Genomic DNA, 12583 nt, shown 5'->3' with positions numbered 1-12583 from the left:
TGAAAATAACGACGATGGGAGGGGTGAAGTCATCGAAATTCTCTATGTAAGCCGTGTTGTAGCAATAGAAATGAATTGCAAGTACCGAAACAACAAGGAGCACGTATTCGCAGTGATAATGAATTTATACGCATGTTTTCTCCTCTCCGTCTCCCCTTCACCCCTTTTCTTTTGCCTCTAATCTCCCGGAGGCTTGGGAGGCAGGAATGATAAAATTCGTTACCTCGGCCGGGGTTAAAATAACCGGGAAGCACTGACGGGAGAGAAAGCTTAATAGTAGTCAATGCCGAAAGAAGGGTTCGTGCGGGATGAAGCGGTGAGGTGGAAGAAGAAGAAGAAGAAGGAGAAGGAGAATAAGAATAAGAAGGAATGGGAGTAGGAGGAGAAGGTGGTGGAAGCAAGTCACCCCGGAATATCCCGCCCGATAACTTGGCCCATTACGCAGGAAGGGTCCACGTGGAATTCGGCATCCCTCCGGGAAACCGTCTCGCGTTTCCTCTCGTCCCGGAATTATTTTCATCAAAATTCGCGCGCAATATATACTCACGTATGCGTAACGTGTAGCGGAATTTGTCAGATAAGCAACGCGGCGGCGGCGAATGAAAAATAAAGAGTGGAGAACGGTATGGAAAAAATTTTGGTAATCGGTGGATAAGTGAGCCGGAATTCGGGACGTTTGCGTTTGGGTAAGTAAATGATGCCGAGGAAACTCGACGAGAACTCCCTCAATTTACTTAGTAATATCAGATGAAGACTTCAGAGAATGGCTGCATATTCTACCGACGATCTTCTCTGATGTCCTGACAATTAACCCTTTGAAGCATGCATTTTTCCTCGTAGTCAAATTCTTTGAAACTGAGTCTACAAGGGTTTTCGGAGTAGCGGAAATCGAATCCGATTTCAAAATTTCAAAATTCAAGATAGCGAATCTAATATGGCGGACTAAAAATATAAAAACTTGTTTCTATTTGCACGTATTAGATCCGCCATTTTAAATTTTGAAAATCTGAGTTCGGATTGGTAATCAGCGACTCCAAAAACAAACTTTTACTAAATTTCAAGGTTACTAATTTCAATCTCGCAATAAATCAAACTTCGTCGCAAGCTCGTCTGTTTCCACATTTTTGCAAATTTACTTGAAAGGTCCCGTGTTTTTTCTTTCTTTCTTTCTTTATTCGTCAAGCAAATATAAGCTAAAAAACCATGTTGAACTCGTTAAAAACTCGTCGTTCAATGGTAACGAATCAGCGATTTAAATAGCACCGGACGGTTTCGAGTAAGAACAATTTTCTCTGCGATGCGAATTATGCATTTTTCAAAGCGACTCGAGGAGGAGAAAAGGAGGAGAAAAGGGTTTCTCAGGGAGTGTAAGAGTGTAATTTGGAGAAAATGCATTCCGTGTTCTTTCATCTGCTGAGATGATAATGTCGAATTTTATCAGAGCTGCAGGATGTAGTTTTACTCAATTGGCCAATTTCTCTAGATTGAGACTCGTTTCCCCGGCATTGAAGTTGCGAGATTTATCTCTCAGGTTTCCCGGTTCCATACACCAAAAATTATTATCTTTCCAACAGGGCAAGAACTTTATACGCGGTGTAATCAATCAAAAATAACGACCATGTTCCAATCTCTCTCTCTCTCTAATTCCCTCTTTCTCTCTTTCTCTCTGAGTATGGAATCAAGGCAGGTATAATTTTCTCCAATATTGGACGGCAATAAACGTAATGGGACACCATCACTTAAGTGTACAAATTTGATGATACTTCAAGATTGTCCAAGAGACGATGACATAGCTTTATACACGCCATAGCGTTTATTCACTTCCACTCAATGTTTCCCTTATTCGACACACACACGCACACACACAGTGTAAATTAATTACTTTCCACTTTACTTATATCCTCGCAACACGACAAGGTGCGTTTAGGAGTAAAAGGTAGGCAGAAAACGGTCATCTCATCATTTTTTTTTTCTCGATTTTCATCAACGTTTAAGTTATTTTGTTCTTTGTTCATACTCAATTATCATTTTCTAGTTGGATAACATGCAGAGATCAAGTGGAAGCCAAGCTAAATTAAGTTTCAATAATACTTTTATCGTGAATTACCAGTAAGTGATTTGAATCTTTATTGATAAAGGATGATAACGTAGGATTTTTAACGTAGTTGGCGAAAGCTTTTTGCGCCGAAGGTGTTTTTTGTGGATATTTTTACCTGCAGCTCGTTGAAGGTTTTCAACTGTGAACTCCTTGAGCAAGCATCGTTACGCGAGTTGGTAAATTTTTTCGTAAAGCATGTAAGCCTGTAGATATTCTGCAAACATTTCGTGAGTGCAAAAAGCGGAACAACGCGGTACGCCAGAAAACGAAAATGCGAATTAATCCGTGAGAGAAACAAGCTTTGCCCCTTTGGAACGACGCGACTGTCTCTGTTTGCTCAGGCTGCAGGGGTGGTATCCTCGAATATCAGTCACGAAAGAGAATTAGGCGCGTGTATGTACTTCCATACACCATAGAAAGCCACACCGGGATTTCTCAACCGTTCTGTAGAAGCACGCGTCGAAAATCTGGGGCTAATGCTGTTCATACATAATCTCCGAGGGGGTAGACGACTCGTGATTTCAATTTTCGAGTAGGTACAAGTTATTTGGGAGTTTTGTCGAGAGAATTGTGATTAAAGAAAAAAAAAAAATAAAGAAAAAAAAAAGTTAACAAACATATAAATAAACATTGAGAATGTCAACGATCGGTTTTCTCAGAAAGTTATCCATCGTTAAAATTCAGAGCGATCTCATCTATAATTTTAAAGCCCGTCAAAGTTACGAACTCGCGCTAAACTCCCCGTGAAAACTGAAATGGAGTTGAGCATATACTGCACTGAAGCACTTGGAAATTTACAATCTTGAAAAATTCATTCAGCTTTGGGCAAAATTTACGAGAGAGCGTTTCGTCGAGAGTTGAAATTCATTTTTCAACACTCAAAGTCTACGGAACTAGACAGATTAAATTCTCTTCACTGAATAACAGTAACCGCAACTGTGTGAAAAAAAAACAAAAATTTCGAAAAATATGTCGATGAGAACGTAAACGTAAGTTGAATAAAAATACGATACATTTTATTTATATACATACTCGAACTACACCGTCAAATTCGAATCTAAACAATTTTTAATCGCTCGCACTTCCAGAGACAAGCAATAAATGCAGCTTCATATATAGGCAACGCTGCTAGGGCTAGTAGATTACCTTCATCCCCTCGGCATATAAGCTCAATTAAAGTTAAACGTTATTATACATCCGTGAAGGTAGATACAGAACGTACGAATGCCTTCTGCTCTACTGTCCAGCAGAGGTTATAAATCGTAACCGAATTTTATCCCTGTATAAACGGTGGATTAACAGGGCGGGGGGGGGGGGGGGAGGGGGAGGGGGATTCATCCAGCTGTTGCAGTTTAGGATGTTCAGGTGGGTGTAAGCAAGTATCTGTACGCACGCATATTTAGTTGAATAATAATACCCATTCGAGAATCGAACCCTCGTCAAAAGCTGTGACCTAGACGCCAACCCTAATCACGTGAAATCCCAACCCGCCCGGCAGCTACCGATTGCAGAAATCTGTAGTCAAAACAGCATTCAAATGTTAAATCTAACCAGGTTCTACACAGTTAGACATACGGTGTTAAATGTAACACCGAAAAAATTCTATAGAAGTCGAAACCATTTTAGTGTTGACTTTAAAACCACTTGGTGTTAAGAATCGAACGATTTATACACCGATAATGTTTAATTTTACACCAAACAGTGTGGACTTTTATTGATATGGTGAATTTTATAACAGCGTAAGAGCGAAAGAGGAAAGATTGATTGGCGAAATTGTAAACGAGTCGGTATAATAAACTTTTGAGTCTGTTGTAACGCGTGTTGGAAGATTGTTAGTTTTGGAAAGTTGGAGATGCTAAACTGAAACTCTGTATCCTCAGAGGGATTGCGGGAAATCCTGGAACAGGACTGAAAACTTTTCATTTTGTAATAAAGAGCCTGGCACCACTTGCCGAGTATTATTCGTGCCAAAATCGTGACGGAACCTTTTCTCTTTTCACACTACGGTCGTCAATTTCACTGGAATTCCGAGTCACGGTAAACGCTTTGGAAACAACTCTGTAGTGAACAAAGCTTCAACAGTGCGAGCGCTTTTCGACCGGACTGAAAGTCGAGCTCGAATCAATGGCTGGTTATTACACAGCTTGTGAGTGATATTCCGTTCGCTGAAGGAGGCGGTTTATACAGTTGGGTGGAAAAAAGTTTCACGGTCCAACGCGTTGATCCGCAGAAAAGGGAAAACCAGGGACCCGGGGTCCCGGAAAGTCGGTCCCAGGACCAAACAGCCCTTGTGAAACGGGGCGGACGGCCGGGTGGGGGTCGAAATCCCAAAAGACCAAAAAGTTGGATGGTTGAAAAGCGAAAACTTTCAGGATACGAATTTTAAAATGAAGAATGACCGAGTAGCGAAATTAGAATTTTCGATAAATCACTCAGTATAACGACTGTTTTCTCGAAAATTCATTTAACCGAACGCTATTTTGTCCGATAAAGTATTTTCAAAACAATCTGCATTCCGAGTGAACAATTAAGCAAAGAATGTGAAGATAAAGAAAAATGAAAGTTCCAAAATTGAGAATTGACAACGGCTGATAAATACTTGGATCAGCCAAAGAACCAAAATATTTATTTGTAGAAAAAAAAAGTTCAGACCGAGCAAAATTTCAATCCGTAAAATACAGAAGGACCCGAATTTCGAAAGAAGGAAATACCGAATCTCCTTAAAATTCGGAACTTGTGAAGTTCGTCAACTCGATACTATATAGTTTATATCAAGATTATCTCATTCTGTTAGACGATCGTCTGTGTCATCAAAGGAAAAAATAAAATAAAATAAAATATTTAAAAAAAAAAAGAAAAATAAAATATATTTGAAATGTTTCTATTAATTAACAGAATATTTCAGAGTTGGTTTCATTCAAATACATGAAGCGCATCAAGAAATTATCCCGTTCGGTGCCCATCTTTGGGAGTCGTCTTCACCCCTTGAAACCGTTTTTCCACAGATAAAAAAAAAACGTGTCTTATAGTGTTCAATGTTCTACAACTCACATGACTCTCAACGAAATCAGAGTTCAGTTCCTTGTTAGTTGGTTTCAGGATTTCGACCTTTCGAGCCATTGCTCAGACGTTATCGTTAAATTCGGATACATAAATTTTGGAAACCGTGACAAATCTGATATTTGAAAAGTCTCCTTTTTGTCTCTCAATTTTCAATTTTTCTTTTTCTACGCTTCAACTTTCACTATATATTCATTGTCCATCCACATTTTCAACTACCGTTAACACGACTTCCTGGATATCGTGCCGTCGACTTTTCGGTCTTCCGTATATTTCCGGGCCAACCCGAACCGTTTTAAATAACCCGATCGTTTCTCCCTCGTGATTAAAAACTTCTCACCTTGATCGCCGGCGCTCGTCAGGGCCGTAAAAATCGCGATGACGGTGATAACCGGGGGCGATAGCGAGCTGGGCCTCATTTCCAAAGCGAAGCGAGCAACTCCTACGCGTTTCCCCGGCTTGACTTCATCACCCTGCTGCGTACCAGCGACGAGACGCTTCCTCCTCCTCCTCCTCCTCCTCCTCCTCCTCCTCCTCCTCCTCTCCAAGGGATCTATCTGGTGGTTCCTTTCCTCGATCTTACACTTAATCTCTTCCCGCGAAACACTCCCTAACTTAAATAGTGACAAAAACACACCGCGACACGTAACGCTGCATATGCAATAATTAAGTACACCGGATAAATTATCGTCGTTTGATCGCCGCCGCCGCCGCCGCCGCAGATTTCTCCGCAGGCTCGTTACAGAGGTTTGACGTGTCGTCGAACAAACGAGCTACCCTGTGTCACCACAAAGGGGTGGTGATTTACCACCGTCCCGATATTGAGTTCCTCATTCCCTACTACTAACTGACAGCAACTAACTCATTACGAACTCGTTTCCCACTCATCTACCCCGGTTAATTTAACCCCTCTTCGTGTTGTAGTTGTACACGGGTGTTTACGCGTTAGTTCATTATTAAACGCTGGGGGTTAGATAAGTGAGTTTTGTACGATATTATTAAACATTATATGAGGCATCTGCGAGCGCGTAAAACTTACATGACACGAAATAACTTGTTATTTATACGATAATAATTGATTTTACACAGCAAAGTTTGACAAAAGAACCGCCAATTAATTGTGCGTTTAAAAAATTTTCAGGGTTTTTTGATACAAAGTGTTTCCTTATTTTTCACTTGTTTCTCGTTTTTCCACATTTATTTACTTATCGTCCGTTGAAACTCTTTCTCACAGATAATGACGAGAAAACAACATTCAAAAATTACCAAAGAAACTCCACAAGTAGCTTTTATCAATTTTCCAAAATAATTTTGTAATCTTTTCACCACCGCACTTCACTTTAGTAATTTATACAAGGTTGGGGTGAAAAAAAAAAAAAAAAGAAACAAACAAACAAACCGTGCGAAAAATCAATCACTAAACATTTTATCACGTGCTTATATTATTACGTACCGATAAACGTAATCCACGTATCTTAATCATACGCACGTTACTTAATCTGTCACAATATTTCTTTTACAATTACGAAATATCCACAAATATTATTATTATATTCTTCACTAAAGCACCCTGTTTTTTCCTCAGATCTATTATAGCGCATAATATCAATTGGACCAAATTTTCACTTCAAATTACAACAGAAAGAGAGAGAGAGAGAGAGAAAGAGAGCGAACGAGAAAGAGACAGGGAGTGAGAGAGAGAAAGAAAATAGCTCCTCTCTTCCGCCCGGCGATTATCAGCGATCCTACGGGTAACTCGCTCGACGCTGTGCGGACGCTTACGCGACTCTGGGAGTTTCGGGAGCGAGCAGCTTCGCCTATCCCCACCCATCGGCGTCGCGGCGCCCGCGTGGGTGCGACGGAAAGACCACGAGGGGGGGGGGGGGGGGGGGAAGAGGGGGGGGTTGGAGGTGTAGGGACAGCCGCGTTCGCTAAACGGCACCGGACGTGCGGAAAAAATGTCGTATGCGACGAATGGGAGGACAGGAAATTAGGGAGAAGAGAAAGTATTTGGGGCGGGGTTGAAATTGCGAATTTTGAAAGTTTGGAAAGCGCGAAATTTTGAATTTTTTCGTGGCGAAAGTTAAAGTAGAGAGAGCAAACTTTGAGGATAAATCGAAGTAAGTCTGACGAATTATGGTTTCGAAAATGTGAAAATACTTAAAAATTTGAAGCATCGAAGTTCAGAATGATCCAAGATTTTGGGTGGGGGTAAAAAATTAGATAAATCGAAGATTAGAATGGTTAGTAGTGAGGATTTAATAAACTTGAAAAATAGATATAACATATTTGAACTTTCGGAATTTTACTCTATCGATATTTTATTTTTCCTAACTTTGTTTTATATCGTAACTTGAATTTTCGGAAGAATATTGCATTTTGGGAGTTTGCGTCGACGGTTTTCGAACATTTGAAACTTTGTTGTTTTGAAAAAGTTTGATTTCTTTACTTCAAGTTTCACCACCAAATAATTCGAAATTTAGCGCTTCCGGAACTTTTCACATCCAAAACTTCAACCATCCCCCAAATATTTGTGTCCTGTGATATAATTATAATTCGGAGATTTGCACAGAATAATATATGGAATTTTCAATTTCTTTCTGACCCTCTCTCTTTTTTTAAAAACCTGTGATGTCTATGAGTCGTTTTAATATTTGTATAAATAATATGTTTGCACTGCGCAAAGGGTGAAATTTTTTTACTTGCGTAGATAGGTTTGAATTTTTACTAACTATCTGCATTTTACATCGAATGGGTTATTATTACACGGACGAATCTGTTCTTTCAATTACTTTAAAAGAATTTTTAAATTTTGCTGAAAATGGTATACGACTGAGAGAGAATATATGGAATTCATTTTATCTCTTCGTAATTGACAAATCAATTGTTTCCGTTTTTGTGCTAATTTTCGGATTCCCATATCTGACCATGTTGCATTGAAAGTGTATTTTAGCAAGCTGCATAGCTGTAGCGTATTACAGTTTCTGTAAACTATCGTTAAAAGTGCGGTTAAGAGAAACTATATTCATCTTGCGTTTTTGAATTTAATCGTTGTTGAAAAGAATCCGCGAATTAATCTTATTACTTTATATTCTAACTTAGCTGCACAATTTTCTAAATTTCGTTACTCACAGGTTTGCAAAAATTTCAAAAGATGACACATTCATCTCGATAATTAAAATTTTCTTTCACCAAAATTAATTAAACCTGAATTCGAAAATCGTTCATCGAAACTTGAACACAGAATTCTACACCTGACCGATAAATTCATTGTTTAAAATTAGCTTTGCGTCGAGTTTGAGGACAAATATGAATCCAAAAAAAAATAAAGCATTTTCTTATCCCTAAACGTGAAACAGATCGGACTTCGAGTCCCAAGAACAGTGTGAAAAATTCCATCTCGAAACGATTTTTCACAATTCAAACGGTCAGTGCACGAAGTCAAGCAAGAAATAACCGTTATGTCAATAATATAATTCAAAGGCGCAGGGTAGAATTTATCGTCGAAAAGAAAACCGTTCAAATGAGACTCCCATTCAAGAGCAAGTCGTTCATCTTGTGAGTGAGTCTGGCTTATACCTGCAGACGATATAATGGCCGCTACAGTAGATCTACGTTGCTCGTTTAAACGCTAATCATACACGAAATTATTATACGGCATTAAGCCTTATTATATATACTTACAAAAATTTTTATATGTTTCGGTAGCTGTATTCAACGATCAATTTTGACGTAGTTATTTGACTTTTGATAAAAGGCGAGTCATTATTTCCGACCAACGAAATTGATTCTTTCATTATCCTGGCCTTTTTCTTCTACGCTTTTCCGTCCCTCTTTTTCCCCAACCCTTTCAACGACTTATTCCCCATCGTCAGATAGTGACGAACAACCGTCGGCTCTACGATCTCCGCTGGGTTGACGGCTGACAAATACGCGGGCAGGCGGATGTCTGCGATATTACAAAAAAAAGAGGAGGGGAGGAGGGGGAAGAGGGAGAGGGAAGAGAAAAAAGATGGACACCCGACCGCAACGGAATCCAGGGAATCGATCGAATATATTAAGACTTTCCGAAAGCCATATGTCAGCTAAAAAAGTGCATTTTTCAAAAGTGCATCTTCATGGTTTGGAGCTATTTCCCAGTAAATTCGAAATCCAAAAACTGTGACAAAAGTCAAACAGTCCGAATTAATTTAAAATGTAAATGTGAGAAAATACATTGAAAGCAACGGTTTACAACATAGAAAAAAAAAAACAACGAAACAATTGTTTATAAAAATGATGTATAATGTTATTCTGTTAAAACTGATTTTCACGTCGAATGATTTTTTCTGCATTGATCGCATCAGAATTGAGTGAACTTTTTTCACTTCGTCGGTTTGCGATTTTTAATCACTCTCAGGCGGCAGGGATTTATTTCATAAAATTTCGCACCGTCAACTTCAGTTCTTTTAGATCCTAACGACAAGCTTTGCTATCATCATTTTGTTTTGGGGTAAAATACCTGATATACATTATATTATATATACACACACGTGCATATAAATAAGTCTTAAAAAAAAAAAAAAAAAAAAAAAAAAACGAATACAAGTTGAGCGATGATTAAACTTGACCTCCGAAGTTTAGCCAAGTTGGAAAACTTTCGATAAGGGGAAAAGTAAATACATCATCACGAAGGGAGAAAAAGGAGGGGGGGTGGGGGAGAGGGGGGGGGGGGGGAGCCAGCCAGTCAGCCAACGAGGAAAGCGGCCTTAATGGAAGTGAAATATTTAAGGTTTCGTGTATAAAGTATATTATATACATATTTTGTATATTCTAGCTGTATAATCAAGTCCCTATATAGATATATTTATAAATACATTTGACAGGCGGAAGATTAATTACAGGTGTATTATTAAACGCGGCAGTATAATAGGGGAGGGGGAGGGGATTTAAAACTTTCCCAAATTGACATAACATGAGGCAATTTCAAGTCGTACCTCCGTTATACAAGCTCTCGGCAAAATAAAACACAAGGGGACATTCTTTTTCCGGACTTTGTAAAGACAGAGACTGAAGAAGGTGCGAGTTTATACGCGGATATAAAGAGGGTTCTTAGCGTCCGAAGGAATCTATTTCCTGGTTATCTACGTCGCGCTTAGCGCGTCAGATCTTGGAAAATGTAGGCGCGTGGTTCCGCGGTAGCAGAAGACGAAATCCCACACTCAGGTCTTATCGCCGGAACCAGACTGGCCTATTTCCCGCCCACTTTTCCGAATTTTCTTTTCTTTCCCAGGATCTTCATCCACCGCAGGTACAAACGCCGCGTGACTGTCGGATTTTCGTTCGCCTTTTTTATCCTCGATACATCGAGTCGCTAGAAAAGTCGGGGAAAATCGTGGAAAAGGATGGAGAGACTTTTGGTGGAAAATTTCACTTTCCACGCCGGGAACGCGTGAGGAGAAATCGGTTGTATAACCGAAATGATTTTGTCATCATTTTGAAAACGGGGGGGGGGGGGGGGGGGGGGGATGCTCAGTTCCGTGACCAAAAATCTGCGTTGCACAGGTTTTTCATATTTTCCCTTAGAGATTTTCACTCACTGAAACGCGGAAAAATAGTAAAAGAGTTCCATCACGTCAGGTTTTCTCTTGAACTCATATTTTTAATTTTATTCAGAGTTAAACTACGGTTTCATTCTAAATCTGGTATTCTATTCTTGGTTATAAAAATCCTGTCCAAAAATGATGACTAACTTCGATTTGAAATGTTCATTAGAATGAGACTCGAGAATAAACGTAAACATGCAGGGAAACTGAAAATGGAAAACGAAAGCCTGTTCGGAGGTGTATCGAAGGGTCGAAGAATAAAAAGTTTCACAGGCGAGAAGAATGAAGACGGAATGTAAAATAAATTTCATAAAGAAATTGTTTGTTTAATTATACAAGAAACATTGTTTAGTTCATCGTAATAAAATGGTGGTATTTTTCATTATTGTTACGCGTTTTTTTTTTTTTGTTTTTTTTTTTTTTTTTTTCATGCAAACACCTTGTATTTTCCAGGAATAATGAAAAAGTATTTTAACAAAAACATCCCATGCGGGTGAAGAAAAATACTTTTTTTTTTTTTTTTTTTGCATAACAGTGTTATCGAAGAGATTATTATTTTTTATTCAAACAATTATAGGGTAACAAAAATCCCAGGGATTTCGCGTACAGTTTTTTTTTTCTTTTTTTTTTTTGGTCAACTTGTTTCCAATTTTACCGTGAATGAATACACCGTCGCTGCTGCTGCTGCTGAAATGTACTTCGATAATCCGTCAAAATGCGTGCGTACTCGTGAAGCAGCTTATAAAATGCATGGAATTAAAATAAATCATTTTAACGACTTGTTATTATTCGCAATTTCCACTGTATTCTCCGGTTTTTTTTTTTTTTCTCCCCCTCTATTTCGCCTACCTCTTCTCCCTACTGTTCGACTGGTAAAACAAGATTGCGGATGGCATTGAACCTAAATAATGTATCTCACTCGGAGAATTGTGCTTGTGAGATTATCGGATTTGGCTGAGAGATTGTGAGAAGAAAACAACAGAAATGAAAAAAGGAAAGATATACCTAGAGAGAGAGGGAGAGGGGAAATGACAAACCTCGCAATGAAAATAACGGGAAAAAATCGCGATTTATGTATTGAGATTTGAATAATCGAGAGGGTGACTTTTTTTCCTTCTTCCGATATTTTTCTCTTCCACTCCTCTTTCTTTCAATTCTCGTTCCCACGCGAGTTCCCGTTAGCACTTAGCTGTTGGGTTGAATTTCTAAAACGTGAAACCTACATTACATATAGCTCGTATATGTAATTACCTGTACACGTGCCGTGATTTTTTCTTGAGCTTAATTTTTGCCATTGGCGAATACATATATATATATATACATACATATACGTTAATTCAAGCGAAATTTTCAGGGATTAAACAAAGTGGGACAGAACCGCAAGCGTATAGGCATAACATACGGATTGGTTTGGCGCGCAAAAAAAAAAAAAAAAACAAGATACGATTCGTCCGCTTCGTCGATTCTGTAATGAAATCCGACTAATTAGTTCACGACCCTCTCCGAAGCGCCCGGCTTATATTTCACAAACCGAATTCAAGATTCTATAAGGCTCTCGGGTTTAAAAACCACCATTAAATTATCCCCGCGATGAGACCAGCAGTTATAGCTGCGAATTATATTATGCAGGTAGCGGCGGGAAGTGCCTTGCTACAGGTAATTCGATTAATGTCAGTGCAGTGCCCGGCTCCTCGTTCAAGAATTCAATGACATTTCGCAAAAAAGTTACATCTCTTAGCTGTTTTTTCGATCCTTCGTTAAATTGAAAATAAAAGAATGAGAGAAAAGAATTTTGAATTATTTGACGTATTTGAAAAGGGGAGGGTGGGCCGAAGTGAGC

At 38.9% G+C, this 12583-nt stretch overlaps 1 protein-coding gene across 2 annotated transcripts in view; it reads right to left on the bottom strand.

Moving 5' to 3' along the window:
- LOC124410375 (alkaline phosphatase-like) overlaps positions 1-12583 on the bottom strand; it is a 98337-nt gene that overhangs the window by 63070 nt on the left and 22684 nt on the right. The window contains exon 1 of one of the 2 annotated variants that reach the window (XM_046888677.1): positions 5499-5661. The exons of the other annotated variant lie outside the window; for it this stretch is intronic. Within the exon in view, the coding sequence (XP_046744633.1) occupies positions 5499-5577 (79 nt within the window). The 5' untranslated portion in view covers positions 5578-5661. Of the gene's footprint in view, positions 1-5498; positions 5662-12583 lie in introns of those variants that run through there. 2 annotated transcript variants of the gene reach the window in all.

Source organism: Diprion similis, chromosome 9 (genome assembly GCF_021155765.1).
Source record: "Diprion similis isolate iyDipSimi1 chromosome 9, iyDipSimi1.1, whole genome shotgun sequence".
In the NCBI taxonomy this organism is placed as follows: domain Eukaryota; kingdom Metazoa; phylum Arthropoda; class Insecta; order Hymenoptera; family Diprionidae; genus Diprion; species Diprion similis.
The sequence above is the reverse complement of the archived record's forward strand: the minus strand, read 5'-3'. Positions and strand labels throughout refer to the sequence as shown.